Genomic DNA, 21,874 nt, shown 5'->3' with positions numbered 1-21,874 from the left:
CCCAGCTCCTCTGCTTCAGCCGCTGGTGCAGGATCAGGGCTCGTCACCACGTGCTTGGGTAAGACCCTGGGAGCAGCTTACATGGGAAGGGCTGGCAGGAGCTCCCCAGCTATACCCAGTCCCTGGTGCAACGGGCACTGGGGTCACCGCTGGAGCCACCCCTCCTCTGTCACCGTCCTGAGCAAGTCGGGGCAGGGCTGCAGCAAGCCTGTCACTGCTCCAGCAGCCCATCTGTGGTGGCAGGGCCCAGGACTCAACATCAATACACAGTTTTTCTCTAAACATTTATTCCAGAAGAAGGAAGTGAAGTGTGCCTGTGTGGCTGTAGCTGGCTCTCAGGCGAGGCAGCTGCCTGGTGGGGGACCCCAGCCACCCTGCGCCTGGGTGGGACCGTGCCTGCACCCCATCACCCGCTGCAGCAGCACTGAGCTCCCCTGTGCATGCAGTGGTGCTCTTTGGGGGCCGGACTGTTGTTTAAGGCATTCATTGAATGGTGAGACCAGTAGCAGAGAACAGGATTTCCATAGCTGTGTCAAAAGGTGTTTAAAATGGAGAGCGGTCCCAGGAGAGCACAGCCTGGCTCTGCGAGGGGAGGTGTCTGCCCCAGGCTGCCCTGTGGGCCGTGCTGGGGCTCTTGGCTGGTAGCGAAGGCTGGCAGGACCCCACTGCCTGGTGGGCTCAGCCCTGTCTCCGCAGGGGTGCGTGGTGCGCTGAGCACCCCAGGGCCGAGGCGGGGGGGGCAGGCGGCTGCTGTGGGCCAGGGGCAGGCTGAGGGTTGCTGGAGCACCATGGGGCTTCACCTCCTTTTCCAGGTGGGTTTCCTGAAGAGAAACCCTGTGGCAGAGCAGGCCCCTGACTTGCGAAGGGACAGGATGCCCCTAAGCAAGACCCCAGCCTGAGCCCCGTCACACATGCTGCAGAAGTCTCCCAGTGCCCCTTGCGCACATGAACTTGCACCCTGGCTTGGCCCTGGCCACGCTGCTGCCCCAGGGCACCGATGCAGCACAGCTGGCTGTGCCGCTCCTGCTGGGGCTCTGCCTACAGCTCCCAGCCCTGCTCACCTGGTTGCTAATTGCTGAGGTGCAGCGCGTGGAGGTCGGCGGCGAGGCCGTCCTCTGCCGGGCTCTCGTCCTCGTAAGGGTAGCCAGTGTAGCCACCCTCCTCCCTGCAGTACCTGAGGAACCTGCGGGCGCAGAGCGAGGGCAGCGTTGGCAGGAGGTGGCACTGGCCTCGCTGCCTCCGTAGCACTGGGCATGGCCAGGCGCCGTCCGCGGGTGGCAGGGAAGGGCAGGGAGGTACTCGTGAGCATCGTCTGCGGGGGGCCAGGCTCACCTCTGCCAGTGATGGTCCTTGCTGAGCACTGCTGGGTTACCCACCACGATCAGCAGAGCCTTGGCCCTGGTGATGGCCACGTTGAACCTCTGAAAAGTGAGCAAGAATGAAGGCTTTACCCTGCAGCAACACCTCTTGGCCCCCTCCCCCCAGCCCCACCTGCGTGCAGGCAGCTCTGGTGCAGTGCCAAGCACCTGGAGCAGCTCTGCCTGCCTGCAGGGCACTGGAGGGGAGCCGGGGGTGCCGCGGGAGAGGGGCCTGCTTGGGGCAGCACGGTACCTTGGGGTTCTTGAGGAAGCCCAGCTTGAAGGTCTGGTCAAGCTGGAGGTACTCACTGCAGCTGCGCACAGTGGAGATGAGGATGACGCGCCGCTCTTGGCCCTGGAATTCCTCCACAGAGCCCACCTGGGGCAGGGACAGCAGGTGAGGGGCTGGGGAGCACCCATGGGCTGGGGCTGGTGGGGCTCCCTCTGCCTGCAGTGGGGAGGGCTCCTCTCGGCACCTGGCACCCAGGACTGTACCTTCAGCAGGCTGATGTCTGGCAGCTTCCGCAGGATGGGATCGAGGGAGGTGATGGCTTTCCGGATCTTCTCCACCTGGGGGGAGGCACGCAGCACAGTCCAGCCACCACAGAGCTGCCAGGCCCGGGGCTCTCCATCCACCCAGTGGCCCCTGTCCCCTGGGGGGGGGGTCTCTGCCCATCCCCTGCCTGCAGAGCCATGCCACTCACCTGCTTTCTGTAGGGAGAGATGATGCCGACCTCCTTGGGCGAGACGGTGGGGCAGCCCCTCTTGCCCTGACTCTGCAGCAGCTTCTTGAGGTAGTAGACCAGCACCTCAATCTCAGCCGTGTTGAAGAATGAGGGGCTCTTGGCCTCTCTCCGGTCTTCCCCGCAAACCCCGTGGAAGATGATGGGGAAGCCCTGGCGGTGGAGAGTTTTGGGTTCTGCTCTGCCTGTGGCTCAGGGGTCCCCCCTGGGCCCCCTCTCTCCTGCCCCCCTCACTTTTTTGGGAAGCTCCTCCCAGGCGCAGTACAGACTCCGGATGTCGAGATCCAGCTCGTCGCTCTTGCAGGCCTTCAGCTCGCTGTCATAGAAGAGCTCGTTGGGGATCCTGAGGATGGCCTCGTGGGACCTGGCAGAGGCAGGACAGTGCCTAGAGCAGATGCCACACGGCCCCAGCACCCTCCCAGGCACCGTGCATCCAGGACAGCGGGTGCGCTCCCATCTCCTGCACCAGCCGGGCACTACGTGGCTCTGAGGAGCTGAAGCCCGGGGTGCACGCACAGATCCTGCACCAAGCCAGTGCACGCACCCCCATCTGTGCCTGCGCTTGTCCCCATGCTGGCCCCATCCCCACCTGTAGTTCCAGAGCAGTTTGGTGACAAATTGTGGGTCGTATCCTCCACTTGACTTCTTGTACAGGGGGTTGTGCAGCATCAGCCTCTCCAGCAGCGAGGTGCCTGCGCCCAGAGAGACCGTGTGGCTCCCTGCAAGGCCACTCGGTCCCTGGGCACCAGCAGCGCTCCCACCCCTCTCCCCGCTCACCCAAGCCATGCTCGATGGCCAGCGGCGACCTCAGGACAGGGCCCAGCTGCTGGGGGTCTCCTGCCAGCACTAGCTGCCCCCCGTCGGGGTTGGTGTTCTCGTCCATGGCAGTCAGGAGCCCTGGGCAGAGGGAGAGCTCAGCAGGGAATGGGGGGGTCCCCAGGCCACGCAGAGATGCTGGTCCCCGAGATGGCAGCCAGGCACCACTCACCCGCGATGGCAACCACACTCTCCGGCTCTACCGCCTGGCCGCACTCATCGATGAAGACGTGGGAGAAAAACCCTGGGGGGAAGTTGGCTGACACTAGCCTGGGGGAGAGGTGGAGTGAGGCTGCCTCAGCATCCCTGCTGTGGCTGGTCATCCTTCCTCCCCTTGCCCTCATCCTCCTGAAGAGGAGGGGTCCCCCCTGCTGCCTGCTCTCCTCCACACCCCATCCCCACTGCACCCCAGCGGGGCTGCCCTCACAGTCTGGTTGCAAGGCAGCCCCTGGGTCCGCCCAGCGTGGGTGGTTGGGACAATCTCAGGTCCTCTGACCTTCCCGCTGTCACCAGCGTGGTGATGAGGATCCGGTAGCCCCTCAGGTGCTCCTTGCTCGGGTACACGTAGCAGCTCTGCTCATTGTCCCAGTTGCAGCAGGGCTGAAACACAAGCATAGGGTGGGATCCTGCTCTCCCTGGGGGCCGCCAGCCCAGACGTGCTGCAGGGTGCTGGGACAGAGGGGCAGGGACATACCCTGATATCTGGAGGCACCTCCTGATAGTTCCTGGAGCTGGCGATGAGCCTGTAGACGTAGCGGGGGGCCACGTCCTTGATGAGGCGCTGGCACAACAGGTCTGCAGCACTGTTGGAAGGGGCGCAGGCCAAGATCCGGGCGTCCTTGAAGCACGTCCATACCTAGGTGGGGGGGGGGGGTGGCACTCAGGTCCACAGGCTGGGGTGTGCAGCAATGCCCGGGGCTGGTCCTGAGCATCAGCCCTTCACCTGCTTGATGGCCTCCACCACGGTGACTGTCTTGCCAGTCCCAGGAGGGCCAAAGATGAGGTATGGGGCTGGCCTGGACATCCCCATCACGATGTGAGTCACAGCTCTGCACTGCTCCTCGTTCGCCTGCAGCTTGCGGTCGAACCACCTGTGGGAGCAGAGGCTGAGCGTGCCAGGTGCCCGTCCTCGCCTGTCTCCCCCATCCTGCCCTGCAGGCACGGGGACTCACCGGGGCTGGAAGGTGCCTGCGAAGAGGGACTTGTGGCAGGAGGCAGAGGGGAAGAGGAGGCTGGACAAGCCACGCTGCATGGCCAGGGTTGCAGCCCGGTGCTGGACCTGCAGCGGCAGCCGGCTGAAGGTGAAGGTCACATCAAACCTCAGGTTGTTCACAAATTTCTTCTGCAGTCTGGGAAAGAACAGTGTGAGCAGGGCACGAGGACACTCCCCCGTGCCCTCCCCAGCCCTTCCCAGCCCGCACCCGGCCTTTGGTGTGTCCGAGCAGGGCTGCCGGGGCTGGACACCACTCACTTGGAGGAGAAGCCCAGCCTGACCTTCTCCAGCTCCACGCTGTGCACGTAGCCCTTGTACTGGACGAGCGGGGAATGGTCCCGCTCACTGCTCAGGTGGGCAAAGAGGTGGTCCCCTTTCAGCACGGACGGGCGGTTCTCAGCCACGCCGGGCACCTGTGCCGAACGCCGGCGTGACGCCAGGCACCCTGGCAGGCCCAGCACCCCTCCCGTCCCCCCGGCTCCCCCTACGCACGTCGAGGACCAGCAGCCCCCTGTCCTGCACCATGGGCACGTCCTGCATGTCATAGCGCCGGATGTCCACCTCCATCTGGATCTCCTCCAGGTGCAGCAGCAGCTGGAACTTCTGCTGGTAGTTCCCAGGCTGCAGCGGGGCCTCCAGCAACGACCTGCGGGCAGCAGGGTTGTCACCGTGCCCCAGGGACACCTTGGCCAAGGGGCAGCAGGTGGGAGGCACAGGGATGGGTGGTGTTGCCCCCACCCCTCGGCACTCACCGCATGGCAGCCCAGCTGGAGCTGGCACTGGCATTGGGTCCAAGCAGGATCGTGTCCTTGAGGTTCTTCGGGTACTGGTAGGTGCCCAGAGCGATTTCCCTCTCCAGTTCATTTTTCATGGAGCTGGGCAGAGGGGACAGCGGTGCCATGGGGACCGCAGGGCTGGGCTCCCCCAGGGCTGCAACCACCCACAGCCCTGGCAAGCAGGGTGTCCCCAACCCCACTGTCACCAGCCAGCGCACAGGGATGAAGCACTGTCCTGAGGTGTCAGACAGACAGATCCCAAGGAGCTGAGCCTTGTCCCAGCCAAAGAACAGGCCAGGTCCCTCCATGCAGGATGGCAGCTGGTGACCCCACCACATACCTGTTGGGGGGGATGCCATCCTCAGTGATGACGGTGACAGGGCGCTGGAGGCTGGCCTGGTAAGGCTGGAAAGGCGCTGAGGGCCCCAGGTCCTTGGCCAGCTGGCTCTCAGCAACAGCAGCAATGGAGCACCCAATGCTGAAGGACTCATCTGGCTCCTTGGTGAACTCAAAGACCAGCACGGCATAGAAGAACCCATTGCATGTGGCCAGGCACCGCACCTGGATGGGGTATGTGCCGCCTGCGAGGCAGAGGCGAGAGCTGGGTCCTGCATCATCTCTGGTGGAGCAGGGTGCGGGGTGGGTGATGAGGTCCTACCTGGGTGCAGCAGCAGGGACTGGCCCTGCGTCGCCCCTTGCTCATCCGCAAAGGAGAGCTCCCGCGACTGCTGGCGCGGCTGGCACCGCCGCAGTGTCACGGCCTCTGCCCCACGATTCTGGACCAGGATGGTGACTGTCTGGGGCTCGCCGGGCACCACCGGGAAGCGGATGTGCCCGTTGCCCTGGTCGTGCTCCGAGACGATCTCCACCCCGTGCTTCCCGTGGGCGAGCTCAGCCCTGTGGAAAGGGAGGGTCAGGCTTTCCCAGCCATGGCCGGGGCCCCCAGGGCTGTGCTAGGGCAGGCATGGGCAGGGCGCTGCCGGTCATACCACTGCTTGGCACGGCTCTGGGGCACTTGCGGACCAGAGCTGGGCTGCTGCCCTGAGGCAGATGTAGACACCAACGTCTCTGCATTCGTTCTGGGTCTCCGGTACTGGTCTGCCACCACCACGCGCTTCTTCTCCTGTAAGGACCAGCCAGCATCAGCATGGCCCTGGGGTCCTGCTGCAGCTGGGGGCTCCCACGGAGCCAGTCCTGGTGGGCACAGGAGCAGCTGCACTGCCCCAGCCCAGGGCTTCCCTCACCTTCTTGAAGTGCACCGACTGTCCGTGCACCTGCGCCCGGTGGGTCACCCTCAGCGCGTACAAGATGCAGGAGAAGTTGGGTGTTTTTATATCAGTCCTGCACAGATAAGGGAGAGAGGTTTCTGCATGGAATAGAGCACGGCTGGGCGTCCAGGAGCACAGGCAGCTGAGAGGAGGTGAGCGGGAGGGGAGGGTGAAGCAGGGCACTGAGGCTGCAGTGAGGGGCACTCTGGTGACTCCCCTCTGCACCAGAAGGAGAAGGACTGGGGCTTTTCACTGGCCCATGCCCATCTTATATACCTGCAGGATGTTCCAGCAACTCCATGTTGTGGCATGGCTGTTACAGCTGTGGCATGGCCATTCCAGCTGTGCCACGACATAGCTGTCTGGCCATGCAGTCCCTGCCCCTGCCAGCAGGCAGGTGGCAGCAGGGCAGGGACATGTCTCTGTCCCACACAATTTGGGGTGGAGCTGGCGCAGATGAGGGCTCCTCCAAGGTTCCCGGCAGTGATGACTCCCTGGGCACCTCCTCCCGCACCCCAGGGCCATGTCCCGCAGCCTGCAATAGGCTGAACCTCGGCTTTGCCAATGATTAATAGCAGTGACATTATACAGGGGCCAGCGTGACTGGTGTCACTGGGGTGAGGTGGGGAGAATGGTGGACAGCGGGTGTCTGAGGCTGTGCCCAGGTGGCTGCCGGGGGGTTCCTGCAGCAGGGGAACATCCCAGCAGGGCCATGGCGAGATGGAGGGGCTTGGGGGCATGCAGGGCTGGTGTCCAGAGAGGCAGCTCTGCCTCTCACTGCACCCACAGCCCAGCGGAACACGGGCTGCCCCAGCAATGCTGCTCTGTTTTGTTCGTGCCTGGAGAGAGCAGAGCCCCTGCGTTTGAGTTTAACTGGCCCAGGCGGTCCTCACTGCTCAGAAAGTATATGCTCCTTCATCCCACCGTGAAGCAGAGCCCCTGAAGCCCCCAGCTGCTCCCCAGTGCTACCCTCAAACCCAGTTCCCGGCCAGAGTTGGCTTGACACCCCATGTGAAGCCCCAGCAATGTTGGCCGAGGACCCGTGGTGCTGACCACGACCGGTGATGCTGGCCCGGGGACCGGGTGATGCTGGCCCGGGGACCGGGTGATGCTGGCCGGAGGGACTGTCCCAGGCGATGCTGCCTGCCTCTGGCCGAGGGCTCTCACCTGCCCCGAAACTCCTGGTTGTAGATGCTCCGCAGCGTGTCCCGCCGGCTCTCCTGCTCCCGGCCCGTGTCCCGCAGGAACTGCACGAACTGATCCCCCCACCGCCTGGCCTCCGCCACGCTGAACCGCGGCATGGCTGAGCCGAGCCGAGCCGAGCCGAGGTGAGCTGAGGTGTGCCGCGTCGTGCGGGCTGGGCTGGGCTGGGCTGGGCTAAGCGGGGGCTGAGCCGGGGCTGGCCCCGCAAGGAGAAACGAAAGCGAAAGGGGCCGTGCGCTCTGCGGGCCCGCCCGACGGGTCGGGGGGGGGGGGGGGGGCGCCGGCGGGCGGCTCCTGCCCGCGCCTCTGACCCGCAGCATCGCCCCGTGCCCGCCCACGGGAGAGCCGCGCCCGCGGTCCCGCACCCCGCAGAGGGGCCCGGCTGCGGGGTCCACCCGGGCGCGGGAATTGCCCTGGCTGCCTGCGGAGGTGGGGGGGCTGGCCCAGGCCGGGACCCGCAGCCCGGGGGGTGCGCACCCCCTCGCAGGGCTGCCCCAGAAGTGACAGGCGCGTGCCCGAGCCAGGCTGCGGTGGCAGGGCCGGGGGGAGCCGAGCTGCCGAGCGTCAGGGCTGAGCTTCGCCAGCCCCCGGCCTGCAGCCCCGGGTGCCCGCAGGGAGGGAGAGCAGCCGCTGCCAGCCCACGCCCGTGCTGCTGCCGGGGCAGGAGAGGTGCCCAGCTGTGTCTCATCACTGCGTCCCATGATGAGGGGCAAGAGCTCCCAGGGCTCACGCGGCTGCTCTATAAGTAGGGCAGCAGCAGCACTAGCAAGAGCTGGTTTCTATGTCTCTGCCTTTAGTTTCCTGCTCATTCACCCTCCAGCCTGCCTACCGCAGACAGTGATCCCTGACCTGCTGCTCTAAGATGGCTCAAGACCCTGGGACTGCTTATGGTGCTGCTTTTGCCTTGCCTGTGGCCCAAGGATGCTGGGGTAAGTAAGTCTGCTGTTTTCCCCACCTTAGATCAGGCAGCTTTTCCTCTGACCCAAGCTTTACTAATGACCTGCTGCTGCTGGAGGTGGTTGATAGACTGTGGTGGCCAAGGGCCCCTTGTGGGCTGCAGGAGGGCTCCGAGGCTTGGAAAAATGGGGGTGTTGCCTTTGGAGAAGGTGTTTGTAAGTCTTTCTGTCAGGTATTGCAGGCAGAAACCTGGAGCTTTAAGCTTTGGTCTTGCAAACAGATAGGAAAGCTCTTTCCCCAGGGGGCAGCTGGGTAGCCTAGCTTCTGTCTGGGCTGGCAGGACCCATCCTGCAGAGCTGGGCTGGGGGGCTTTGCCTTCCCTGGCTCAGTCAAGCTGCAGTGCTGGCTCACTGTGATTCATCTGGGGTCAGACTTTGACTTTCATACACTTCAGCAGGGCCAGCCCGGGATATACATTGCCCTGGAGCTGGCCTCAGTCTCACTGAAGCCTCTGGTCTCCAGCAGACAATAGCCGATGGCTTTAAGGATCAGAATGCCTCTGGGCATGTGTCACTGCTGTGCTGGCACTTGCTTAGTGCCCCAGAGGCAGAGTCACGCCAAGTACTGCTTTTCCAAGGAAGAAATGGGAGCTGGGAAGGGGCTAGGGCTGGGGCAGTGCAGCCTGCTGTGGAGGAGGGCCAGGAGGCAGGCAGGGCGTGAGTCTGCCTAAAGGATGATTAGCTAAAGATTTGGAGGACAAAGATAGAAACTGTCTTAAGGCTGGAACAAGTGGCAGTGAACTGCTTGCACTGTAACTAACTCGGGGAAAAGCTAAGCGGGGGGAAAAGACTAGCCTTGAGGCAGATAAAAGCTCTGTTGTGTGCACAGCCTTATCTTGGGCCTGGCTTTGGCTTCACATTCTTGGAATTGCTGCAGTGCTTGTCTGGATGGGACCATGGCCACAGACCACAGCACCTTAGGTGCTCGTCCACATAACCTTTCCTCTCCCCTAGCGCTGCAGGCAGGGAGGGAACCCTTTCTACAAACACCCGCTGGCAGAAGCACTGTCCTTGAGTAGCTCTTTGCGCAGCGGCTGCAAATCCCCCAGAAGGCGGTTCCTGCCCTGTCCAGTGCGCCTGGCGCAGGACGCAGTCAGTGCTTCGCAAGCCGAGCAGAAGAGGTGAGGGAGGTGTTACAGTAAGTCATAGACAACGAGAAATAACCCTGCCTGCTGTTTCCCTCGGGTGGTGCTCCATTAGAGCTGTGTGACCATTTGTCTTTTGATGTGGAAGTTCCTAGACCTCCAGTTCCCCGGGGTGCGTACCGGGATGGGAGCATCACCTGTGGGTTTGCGAGCACCCCCCCCCCCCCTTTCGGGCTGTTACCTGTAGGACCTGCCTTCACCAGGAGCTAACAGAAGCAAGACCAGGAAAGAACAGACACAAATGGCTTTAAAACAGAGACCGGTGTATTTCTACTAGACTATTTGATACAGAGGATGCCTGTAGGATGAATGGTCAGTCTCAACAGCAAATACAAATATATTTTATTTAGACAAAACTTTTCACAAAGGATAGACACACTGATTTTGTGGTATGACTGTGTAAACCTGGAGTGTAACGCATGGGCAGTTCCATCCCTATCTTCCCAACCCCTTTCTTTGTGTATGTAAAAACAGGAAGACACTAACCAGTTTAAAAACCAGAACCCACACGAAGGCCCAGTGATAACCAAGTGCAAACAGAGCACAGTGAGTTCACCAGAAGTGTTTCGTTTTGCAGTGAATCCATGTTCCAAGTTCTGAGAAAGGCATCCGTGTGCCCTTCAACCTCCCCTTAAGAGAGACCTGCAGGACTGCTACTTCTGATTTTACAGAAAAACAAATTAACATGGAGCAAGCACTTAGAGGGCAACAAAGAGAATTCCAAAATCCCCTGAAGTAGGACAAGAAACTGGCCACAACTGAGACAAAACGGAAAAGTTTTTTTCTCTCACTTTGGTGCAAGTTTATTTATTTTGTACGCTATCCATCCATACACCTGTGATACAAATTCTATGAACCTGCCACAACGCATTAAAGCACAACATACCTATTATTTTGTAGACATTTGCATTTTTAATCCCTATCCAGCCTATGTGGACCAGCAGTGATTCCACAGGAACTCGTTGTTCTGTAAAAATGCAGATGTCCGATAACCGTACGTACGTGAAAGAGGAGAGCAGAAATGTTCACTTTTAGTGAACATGGCTCAAATCTTCAGATTTAAAAAAAATAACGTCCCTGGAAGAGCTGTCTGCTTAGGGATTTCTGTAAGGGATCTTGTAAACTCATTTCATATTGTAAAATCTAAGCCTACCGGCTTTTTGCTTTGTGGAGGTCAGTAACAGAGATACGTGAGGACTTACTGTCTTTTGCATTTATTGTATCTTGCAGCATAGCGCCTTGAGCAGTTGGCAGATTTGACAAACCTACTGGAGTACCTGGAGTGCCGTACACGGGTGAAGGGAATGCTCTGCACCCTCAGCTGTATTTATAATAGGGCTTTTCCAGCTAGGAAGTTTTCCAACCAGTACAATCAGTGATTGAAAACAGCTATACTTCCGAGCCATGAATGTGGCTTAATTAAAATGGCCTATCAGTAAATGCAGTCACAACAGGAAGTTTATGCGGCAGGAAACACAAAACACAGACAACGCTATTTGTTCCACAGTTCTCTCTGAGGCTAGAAAACCTGTTAACTCCGAAAGCCCTAGAAAAATGCTGCACTGGTTCAGAAACCACCTACTTGGCATAGGACCACATTTGCACACAAACATCTCATAAATCTCCTTATTTCCGCATTAAGCATTCTGCATTTCCTTGCCAATCTTGTAGCTGAGGATTTTGTTCCAGTCGATCTTGGTGCGGGTGACGGGTAGCTGCCGGCGTAAGGCTTTGAAAGTGGTGTCTGACATAGTCTGGTAGTTTTCGCTGATCGCCGTCTGCAAGGGCAAGTAGATTCGGTTACGGCAGTAACAAGATACTCTTAAAAACTATGACCTGGTGTTAAAGACACAAAACCCCTTCTACAAGGCGAAGGCATGCTATTAACTAAATGAACAGTGCATCACCAGTGTGTGTGCAAGTAAAAGGTTTTCTATTAAACTCCCCTGTGAATGTAGCTGTGTCTCCTTGGGTGCTTCTCTGACCTATCTGTGTCGAGTCTCCTTGCACACAGGCTGGGACAAGGCAAAAAGCTGTCACACGCATTTCCTCTTCAGTATTTTAACTGTCACAGAGCAAAACATTTAGACTTACCCACTCCCCTTCCATGCTGGTTCCAGGCATCTTTTGTAACCCTTTACAATAACTATACAGCAAACTTGATTATTAATTACACATAGCTTTACAACCATGTTCTTTAAACAAATACTACTGCCCTGTTCTAAGTAATTGTTACAGTCAATACCAGACTCAGCCAGAAATGGAATTAGAGATCAATCTTCCATGTCTCCATTAACTGTAAATGGGGACTGATATGATGCCATCATCTTTATTTAACAACCACTGATCTTACCTGGTATTCATTTTCTGCATTTTCTATTATCTTAATAAATTCCTTAGCTGTCTGGACATCACTCTACAAAGGAGAAAAATAAATTTTTAGATGTTTAAGAGCAACTTACAAAAGCTACACATTAGATTTCTCCTCAAATGCTAGGCTGAGAATAGATGAAGTGGATAATGTGAGCAGCTTCCGCCTTATCTTTGCAGCTGGGTTCTTTCCATTCACTACAGAGGCATGCGCTGGCTAGAGCTTGCGCTCCAGACTGAAACGGGACTGCACCCTAGTGAGCAAAAGGGAGGTAGAACTTCATGGTATAGACTAGAGATTTTGTGGCTGTTGCTCCCTCTGCTGTACTACAGGACTCCGTATTTTCCCTTAGTACGCTGCCCTCACTGTTTGTTTCCCTTGTGTATAGAGAGAAATGCTTACTCTGCCCTGTTCAGCTGGAAGTCATAAGCTTTCCAATAGAGACTGTATTTTCTAATTCAGTCTGGCTTTAAGCAGTTGAGAATCTGGGTTTCCCATGTAACTCTAAACACTACAACTACTCTGACTAGTCACCCTAAAATTAAATTACTTTAAAGTCAAGAGAACGTAGTCATAAAAGCATATGCTTCATGAGACGTTTAAGAAACAAAATAGTTGCTTTATCATAAAAAAAAAAATATTTTAGCATACTTACTGAAACCTGTACAGAATCCTGGATATCTTTATGACTAACCAGTTGAACATTGCCATCTTCATAATAATGAACCTGAACAAAGAGACAAAATGCAGGTTATCATTAACACTCATTTCATAATCCCTAGAGCCCCCAAATGCTACCAAAATGGCACAACAGCATTGTTGTGCCAGTCTTCTCTGCTTACGTGGAGACTAAAAGCAGGGTGGATTTTCTAAAAGGTTTCATTCTTTGTCAAGACTGTTCAAGATTATGTTAATGCAGTAAACGCCTAGAGTTGAAATAAGAGCAATTATAAAAGAATTCATGGTATAGGTTTAGCCCTACAAAGTGAAGCAGACTTGGAGCTATATGGGGTAATGCTGTATAATAAACCTCAGGCCAGATTGTAGATGATGTCCGAAACACAAAACTAGTATTCTTAAAACTAAAGAATTGATTTTTTGAATTGCATAGTTTAGTAGCATCTTGGCTTGAGAAGGACATCTTGGGTGTATTTCAGCATCTCAATCTGAGTCAAAAGCATTAGTGTAGGAGAAGCACAATGCAGCTTCTCCCGTTATTGCCAGAAAAAGTAACTCACCTGGATCTTGAGCACTGCAGCCACTTGAGCTGTTGGTGGTGTGATGGTAAACTTCCATTCTGACCTCCAGCGACCATTCCTAAAAACAATCAAAGCATAAAAACTGTATTTCCAAAAAGGTCTAACAACAAAAAGAACCAAATTAACAAAAGCAAGTTGTTTCTGCTGTCCTCCTATGACCCATGTTGCAGGGCCTTACGTGGCACCCAATTCAATTTCTGAAGCACAGCTGAATACGATGCAGCTTCAGTACTAGCAGCACTGAACTAGTACTGACTAGCAGCACTAACTAGCTCCAGTGTCCGGTGCTCTGCAATACATAAGGGCGTATCTAGCTAGCTCTCCTAATGCCCTTCTCTCTGGATAGGTCACTGAGCCACACTGAAGGCTTTAGGGAAGTGCCAAGGGGGCTGCAAGGAAACCACTACAGAATGAGAAGCAGAACTTCTTGGGAAGCCCAAGACTACTTGCCCTTCAGACTGTATCAGAAGACACAGAGGACGGGATTGAGGATTAGTAAAGGAAGAAAATACACTATGTTGAAATAATCTTACCAGAAGTTTTTGGGCTGGAACTGGTGGCTCTCAATACAGGCAATAATTGTCTGCTGCCCATCTATAGATTTACCATAAACCTGTATTTAGAAAAAGAGTTAAAGAGGCCCAAGAGCTGAGGAAAGCTATTCTTAATTTCTGTTCTTGGCAGCACTGTGGAGGCTCGCTATTGCGGCATCTCGCTGGGGACGTGTACGACTAATTACATTGTCCAACACCTCCATTTGCACGTATGTGCACATAATGCCTCCTTTTTAATAACTGCAGGTGTTGAGGTGCTTGGCAGTCATGACTATGAAAAGTAAGGCCAATGTAGCTTTACCGCTGTGTGCATACCAAGATATTTGCACCCTCTTTGGAACTTGTTATTCCCAAATTAGCTAAACCGCTAGTGAGGATGGAAAATTCGAACAGCACTGCCCAGCACAAAGTCCACTCAAGGCACTGACTGACATGGAGCAACAAACTTTCAGTGAAACAAGACGGATACTCAACGGTACAGAAGCCATTGGGGTAATGATCTTTCACATAAGCTCTCAATGCACTGTCACAGGCATCTCTCCATTGTTTTAAAGCTGATTCTGTGTCCTCAGGCTGGGGGTCACTTGCTTCTTTCCTTAAATGATCAAACTTAAAAGAAAGTTTGTTTCTTGGGTCTAAAAATCTGCCATTGCCGAGATCACCATGTTCTGTGATTAAGACCTGTAAAAGAAGTTGAAATTAAGATACACTCATGCTTCTATAAATCTGCTGTTTTGCTTTTTTCCCTATTTGTATAGATATCAGTGTTTCAGTAGACTCTTTCATTGAGCTATAACATCACATAACCCAATAATTTCAGTAATAATTTCAACTAAGAGTAGTTGTAGTGAGGCTGTAGGTAAACTCCCTGCTCTTCACAATAATACTGCAATTAGTCTTCTGTCCCAGAAGTGGCTGTATTATAATAATGCATATATTTAGCTTAAAGTTGGGCATCCTTATGATACAAATGGGTGGGTTTGCTTTTGAAGTTATTTTTGCTGTTTTTCTTCCCCATTTCTAAAGGAAACAAAAGAATTTTACTCTGGAATTTACCATTTATTGTCATGTTCCATGTTGCAATAGCTCTCCTTCTGGTCAAGAAGGGTATATAGATGTGGCTACTTCTAATATACACAAACTAAAGTAGGCAGCAAAGCAGCACTGTACCTTCCCTCTCCCTTGTCTTATTCACCATAATTCTCTGGCTTACCAAACACCGACTTTAATTTGTTTTTGCAGGTTGTACTGTAACTTTCTCTTGTCAAAGCTATTCCTATGGACAGCCCTCTTAAAAATATCTGTCTCCTGTGAACATATCTGGGACACCAAAAAAGCTAGGTCAGTACTTGGCTCACAGAATACAACAGATGGTCAGGCCAGCTTTCTATCTTCTGTAGGACTTGCTGCTTGCTCTCAAAAGAAAAATAAATTCTTCTGCTGGCATAGACTGGGTAATATTAGATGGGTATAATCAAGGATATAATATTTTTTTTTAGGGTAGCTGGGAATGGATTAAAAATGCAGAAAATGAGAAAACTAGTATTAAGAATGTACTACTGATTGTCAGTAGGAACTGTAAGCAGGTAGCAACATAAGAATCTGTCAGCAAGCTTTAAATAAACAGCAATCTTTAATCATTCATACTCTAAGTAGAATTCCAGTGACTTCAGCATGGAGCTCTACTTAAGGAACAATGAATTACTAGGTAGTATCAGACAATACTTTAAGAGAACACTTCACCTATGCTTCTTCTGTAAGACCAAAAGTTTGGTAATATAATGATGTGGGGGGGAAGGAGGAGAGGAGATAACTTGTGAGCAGAATGAAAGTAGTCAACATCTTGATGAAACAACAGCATTTTTATTGTTTTCGCACAGTGTAGTAATACAAACCTCAAGTTTTGCCTTACCTGATCATCATACCCTTCTATCTTCACTGGAGTGAACTGATCCATGTTATACTGTGCAAATGCACTGTTAAGAATTAAAAAAACATGAACTTTAGCTGTACGTGCACATTTATTTTGACTCAACCATAAGTGCATAGTGTGATTCATGTTACAGAAAATTTCAGCTTAATTTGGCAAATAATGCACATGAGCACTCTTAAAGGCTTTTTCAATACCTTTTATTGACGATAGCTATAAAAATCCAAGTCTAAAGCCAGGTTTATTTAGTGATGATCAGGAAAGTACAGAGTTCAAAAGTAGAACAGCAGGCAGCCTGGGGCAATATGAGCAAGCCAAGGCAAAACAGGAACACCCCAGCTACAATTTAGACAGCATCAAGATAAACAAACAGGTAGGCTAATATTTACAACAATTTTCTTACGTAACAAGCTGCTGACTACTGACACGTCCCCAGCTTGAAGTAAAGTCTAAGCATCAAAAAGCTTGTATGCATAACCTTTAAGCACCTTCTGATGAGACTGTGCAAGTAAACAAGATATTTTGAAAGCTTTTTTTTTTTTGAGGGCAGTTCTTTTTCTAAGCTTTGGCTAAGGATTACTGAGTATTTCAAGCTTCACTTGCTTTACAAATCATGCTTCAACAAGATCAGACATTCCTGCTGCTGCTGCAGAGTTAAACTTTTTGGCAGAGTGCCTTCCTGTCAGTTTCATACAGCCTCTACAGCACAAATTCCAATTTAGGCCTTTTAAAAAGAATCATCCATGCCTTCCATTACACATTTTGTTGCAGGGATAAGGAATTACAGATTGCTGTCAATATAGCAAATGGCTTGCTTTGTCACAGAATGATGGGTGTAAGAAAACTTATGCATCTCTGATGGTAATTTGACTTGTGTTTGAATTATTAGTACTTACTGTGCTGCTCCTTCCCTGAGAAGATTGTCATTGTTAAGCAATAACCGGACATCTGGAGAGGAGAGGGTTCAGGTAGGTTATTGGATTTTTTGATCAAATGTTTCTCTTTATGCATTTCAATTTCAACTGTACAAATGCAAATGTTAAAATTATTAAATAATTTCATTAAGCATACGTAGTCACAGAATGACAGCATGCTTTTCCCTCACCATTTCTTAACCTTAAAAGCAGTACATTGTGACGCAGCCTTAGACTCTTACAATAGATGAAATGTGAAGAAAACACCACTGATCATTTCTCCTTATGTACTCACCATTGAATACTTCATTGAACTCTCCAGGGGGTGCATGAGTGATGAATTTTGCAGCTATACGCACCTACAATGAAGCAGAAAAGTAATTAAACTAAAGACAACAGATAATTTACTGAGTTCATACATACTGCAACATACAGTGAAGCAATTCACCAACAAAACCAACTCTGACAGTGATAGGAAGTGCCAGCTTTAGGCAGAAACCTAGGCATGCATTGTCAAAATGGAAATAGTCGGTCTTGTAAGACCAGATTTTTTTTTCAGTGTAACCCAGCAGAAGAATTCCAAATGTACTCAGGAAGAACTGCAAACTTCATGTGGGCACCTGTCAAAATGTGAACTGTTCCACCTACAGAGCACTAACGTATTTAAAGAATACAAATGCTGGCTAGCCACTCTTCTTGGTGACATTCTTAAACAATGTTTTCTCCTGATCCTTGCTAGCCATCAGAAACCTAAATGCCAAGGAATATAAAGAATAAGAAACCACTGCAGTAAAAGTGACGCTGTAACTAGAGAGTAACCTACAGCACAACCACAGAGCTAAGGAGTGTCTGACAGATATTGCAGGACACTGTGATTCCATGTGACGCAACTTGTTTGCTGCTGACGGAGGTGCCACAGCTTCACAGCAAACAGCATGTGGAGGCAAGAGGCTGATCCCTCTAGAAATGGAGCAGTAAATCAATTACATCAACTGCCAGGGGACTGCTTCCAGAGTTAATTACGCCTCTTGGACTTTGAAAAGCCACTGATGTGCCCAGAGTGCAGAAGGGGTAGGGAGATAACAAGGAAAAAGCTGGGAACTGACAGAAATGGGGGAGGTGATGGAAAGTGCCAAAATGAACCCCAGCAGCCAGGCACTGCCTCCAAATGAAACCATCCAAATTTCAGCAGGTGAGATTTTTTTTTCTTGACCCTCTAATGCTGCCCTGGTCATTTCTAACCCTGAGCAGCAGCCACCCCACCTGTGCCATTCTGTGCCACATCACTCCTCTTATCTTGAAGCAATGGTTTACTGGAAACTGTACTGTAGTCCAGACATCAAGTGTCATGGTAGCAGAAGAACTAAAGCATGTGGAGCTGTGAGTGATACAGTAAATAACAGAAAAGGCCAACTGTAAGGAAAATACCAGCATGTCTGCAACCTTTGAAGCTGGAAAAGAAAAACCCATTCTCTTCTAAAAAGTAATAAAACTGCACTGTGTTCTGAAATCCAATATAGATGTCTTGGACTGCTAGAATTTAGGTGGTCTAGGTATTGATTCTGTTGAAATTAGTAAGAGTTTATGGTTTTCATAATCAAATCTTTTATGGTTTTTACAGGACCAAAGGGAATAGAATAATCTTGGAAGACTTAAACAGGAAATGTCACAAAATTAAACCTCTCCCTTAGAACAATAAAAACGTCATGTTTTTTCCAAAGCACAGCTAACAAAGCTGTGCAATAAGCCTTTCTTGCTCAACCAGACATTTATTGAAGATGACTGCAGAACAGTCCTCATTACGACTCTGCTTACTTTTTCTACGTTTCATTTTGGGCAGTAAAACAAAGGAGTGTGTATATATCCAACTGCTTCAGCTGAATTATTGCCAGAGCTGGAAATAACTTGCTTCTCTCAATAGTCTTCCTTATTTTAGATAGAAATTGTTGTTTGTATTGTTTGTCACATAATGATTTAAAGCAACCCATGAAAGGAAATAAACACCTTTCCAAACAAAGGGTATACTGCCTTATTCCAGCGGTATCAAGTAACAACTCTGCCTTAACCGGATTGAGCTTCAGACAAAAATTGATCATTTTCCAAATTACCATCTATTTAAATATATATACACACATACATTTTTATGCCTTAAATAATTATGCAGTATAAGTGAAAAACTAAAAAGTCTGTAACTTGCGTAACTGATACAATACAGACCGTCAAACCATTTTCTCCTAACATTCTGCTTTTTAGATAAGGCTGGTAAGTGTACAGCAATCCTAAAATGTAGCTCTGTCTGAAAATTTTCACTATCTAAAGAACTGTAATTAGGCCACATTGCTGCCATAATCTTGTCAGATTTCACTATCAGAAACTTGGACTGTGATGAAGATAACCTAGCAGTAATTAAGAGGGGCACTGCTGCTTTATATCCTCTGTGGACTTTGCTGAGAGCCAGCCCTAAATGGCTGAAAGACTTCTGAAATGACACCATGTGCTTTTCTAAGAAAGCGCAAGTGTAAGCACTAGTGCAGGCATATCAGGCTGTGCTAAAGCGCTTACAAATACATACCACTTCGTGCCACGATGCCTTTCAGTGGGAGGATTGCACTAGAATGCATCCTGCAAATTAAGTCCCCAGATGAACAGATTCCCTTTTATAAGGTGCTTCAACATACGGAAAAATAAGGCCCCTAAAAAGCCATAAAATTGAGTATCTTATAAATTTATGCAACAATGTTGTGGCTGCAGAACTGTACTGTACAGGGAAAGGTCATAAACCGCACCACTGTTTTAAGAGGTTGACTTATAGATCAATGGGTTCCCATAAACAGATCTTTGTAAAAAAACCCCCAGATATTACAGGAGAGATTTTTAGTCTTCCACAAATTCTTCCACTTGGAAGGATGAACAAAATTAAATCAACACAGGAAGGACTCGCCATTTCAACCAAATGTTATCACAAACCAGCCGCAAAACAAAGCAAACACTGCAAGTGAGAAGTGGTCGCTTTTACAAAATATCCCTAGCCCTGCCTCTCTTGTGGAGCAATAAAATACAAAGCATTTAAGTCAAACTATTGAAATCAGGAGTGGTGTGCAGGAAACAGACTGCAGAGTAGTTAATTCTAAATGTCAAGCATTTGAATCACTGTTTGTTTTTAGAGTTGACTTGTTTCGAAGCAGTGTCACCACAGTGGCAGGATGTTCATCTGCAGAAGCATGAAAATAAGACTTTCTGCAAACTGACCTACTTCCTGGCCATCGTTGCCACTTCAGGTAGCTTGCAGCTCGCTAGCAAAATGAACTTCCTGTTTCTAAAATGGGGAAAGCGAGAGGGAAGCTGCTCAACCACTAGCTTAAGCTAGCAAAATGGCAGCAGAATTAACTTAAGTAGGCAATAAGGTACATTGCAGTAGACCCAAAACTAAAATGAATCCCTTAGCTTACCTAAAATATGCCTATAGAGAATAAAGAGGTGAGGCTTGGGGGTGGTGTTGGGGTGGAATGAATTAATTTTGTTGCTCAATTGATTTTGTTTCTTTGCTTTATTTTAAAGCACTGGTAAACTCAGACTTAAAAAAGGAAACACAGAAGTTCTAGACCTATCTGAATGGTTACGAAATGGATACCATAGTAAATCTTTGCTGCATGTTTCTTTTTTAGGTCCTCGCTTAAGATTATCCTTTTCCACCTGTGCTAGGCATGGAGCTACTTTAAAATGAATCAAACTTGCCCAAGCCAGGACATGAAGTAGAACGTAGGCTCCAATTTCAAGCAAAATCCCATGTACTTCACCAAAGTACTTGGACACACATAGTTCTGAAGGGTTTCTTCCTTAAGGACAAGTCTTCCCCACAAGTGCTCTGAAAGAACTGGATACTTCAGGTACATGTAGTGGGAGGGGGAGAAAACCACCTAGTGACCCCAGGTTCTTGCCACACTGACTCTCATTCCCAGACTAATACCTCGCCTAGGTGTAGCCTACCAATGGGGACTCCAGTTCTCCTTCCAGCTCTGTTAAGGGCTTGCTGGGCTGCCAAGGGCAATTTACTTCACCTCCTTCCCTCTCAAACCTGTACCTCCATAACCCCCAACATGACAAAGCTTTGTAAGCTTTTTTTTTGTTAGTTTTCACATTGAATGTAACAATGCCTTTGATTTTAAGAGTTCAACTGAAATTCAGCCAAATGACAGAGTGAAATATTTTATATAGCATTGGATAGATTTCAGTATTGTGCTAAAGACCATAAGAATTCTGTTCTGAAATACTTATTTCAAACAACGCCCATGTGATCCAGAATACTAACTAAAGGATGAATTGCTCCTTTAAAGCTCCATCTGCTTGTTTCACAATGAATGTCACAGTAATGAACCTAAAATTGGCAGTTTAAGGGAAAAATGAAAGTAGGCTCCAAACTCTAGGATCCTTGAAGGACTATAGCCTTAATGTCCCACTTCAGAACGTTAAAGAACAAAGCAAAAAGCTACATCTAATATTTTCATGATGTAGGGGGAGTAGCCGTGGATTTTTAAAGTACCATTTATAGGTAACTAGTGTCTATAGTGTAGAAAAGGCTACTTGTTGTTACATGAAACTCAGCGCTGCCCGTAAGACTGTCGGTATTGTGTGTTCCTATGCAAGAGGAACAATCTGTTCATTTCTCCATTTCCTTAAATAAATATTGCTCTATTTGCGCCTAGTCCTTTCCACCCAGTATAATTTGGAGGATCTACATCTAACCCGGTATAATTTGTAGGAGATACATCCAAGTTCCTGTCAGCAGCTGGGCCAAGCAGAAAGCGTGAAAACAGGCTCTGAAGGTGTTCTGGAAGCGAGCAGGTTTCACAGCACCTTCCAGAGGCGCCCATCACTTTGCTGACCACGGAAAGGCAAGCCGAGGAGCAGAACATACATGTTCACGCACAGAGACGCGCTGATTTCCTTATCAGCCGGGCGATAAGCAAATAGAAAGGCCAAGCGTGGCACCGGTACGTGACCGCTGACCCGCGGCCGGCCTCTCCCCGGGCAGCGGCGGCCCGGCCGCTCTCGGGGGCCCGCCCGCGCCGAGGCAGCGGGAGGTCGGGCTGGGGGCCAGCCCGCCGCCACCAGGCGGGCCTCCCGGCCTCCCCGCCCCCCCACCTCCCCCCGCCCGCTGCCCGCCTGCGGGGCCGGCCCGCCGCGGAGGAGCGACCCCCTCCCTACCTTCTCCTCATCCGACACCCGCTCCTCGAAGTCGGCCATTTTGGCAACTCTGGGCCCGGCCCGGCCCCGCGCAGGGCATGGCGGGAGCGGCGGGCCGGGCGCCGCCGGTGGGCTGGGCCGGAAGCGCTGCCAGCGCCATGTTGGCTGCGGGCAGACGCCGCGC

General features: G+C 51.3%; 2 protein-coding genes and 1 long non-coding RNA gene across 5 annotated transcripts; 1 reads left to right on the top strand and 2 right to left on the bottom strand.

Annotated features, from left to right (window-relative positions):
• Nucleotides 1-275: 275 nt before the first annotated feature.
• MOV10 (Mov10 RNA helicase) lies at nt 276-7,616 on the bottom strand. Of its 2 annotated transcripts, none has more exons than XM_064471926.1 (22): nt 7,342-7,616; nt 6,151-6,247; nt 5,896-6,029; nt 5,565-5,803; nt 5,247-5,487; nt 4,883-5,005; nt 4,623-4,776; nt 4,389-4,543; nt 4,090-4,266; nt 3,861-4,008; nt 3,612-3,773; nt 3,414-3,517; nt 3,090-3,187; nt 2,879-2,998; nt 2,691-2,793; nt 2,336-2,465; nt 2,063-2,254; nt 1,854-1,928; nt 1,612-1,737; nt 1,333-1,421; nt 1,062-1,183; nt 276-834 (listed from the first exon to the last, which is right to left on the bottom strand). In XM_064471926.1, the coding sequence occupies exons 1-21, from the start codon at nt 7,473-7,475 to the stop codon at nt 1,069-1,071; spliced, it is 2,916 nt and encodes a 971-aa protein (XP_064327996.1). In that variant the 5' UTR covers nt 7,476-7,616; the 3' UTR covers nt 276-834; nt 1,062-1,068. The 2 variants fall into 2 exon arrangements, with proteins under 2 accessions (XP_064327996.1, XP_064327995.1); XM_064471925.1 differs by having other exon boundaries at nt 276-821; nt 7,342-7,615.
• LOC135316881 (uncharacterized) lies at nt 7,609-21,208 on the top strand. 2 transcript variants are annotated; one of them, XR_010376091.1, is made up of 4 exons: nt 7,609-8,306; nt 13,455-15,003; nt 16,482-16,560; nt 17,066-21,208. It is a non-coding gene; the product is annotated as an uncharacterized LOC135316881 (long non-coding RNA). The 2 variants fall into 2 exon arrangements; XR_010376090.1 differs by having other exon boundaries at nt 7,619-8,306; nt 14,905-15,003.
• On the bottom strand, nt 9,721-21,839 carry CAPZA1 (capping actin protein of muscle Z-line subunit alpha 1). Its single transcript, XM_064471933.1, has 10 exons — nt 21,712-21,839; nt 16,802-16,865; nt 16,489-16,540; nt 15,575-15,638; nt 14,137-14,343; nt 13,642-13,721; nt 13,088-13,166; nt 12,505-12,576; nt 11,832-11,894; nt 9,721-11,256 (listed from the first exon to the last, which is right to left on the bottom strand). Exons 1-10 carry the CDS (start codon nt 21,748-21,750, stop codon nt 11,116-11,118), a joined length of 861 nt encoding a protein of 286 aa, XP_064328003.1. The 5' UTR covers nt 21,751-21,839; the 3' UTR covers nt 9,721-11,115.
• Nucleotides 21,840-21,874: the final 35 nt, after the last annotated feature.

This window comes from Phalacrocorax carbo, chromosome 23 (assembly GCF_963921805.1).
Source record: "Phalacrocorax carbo chromosome 23, bPhaCar2.1, whole genome shotgun sequence".
Classification (NCBI taxonomy): domain Eukaryota; kingdom Metazoa; phylum Chordata; class Aves; order Suliformes; family Phalacrocoracidae; genus Phalacrocorax; species Phalacrocorax carbo.
This window is presented reverse-complemented; position numbering and strand designations above follow the sequence as displayed.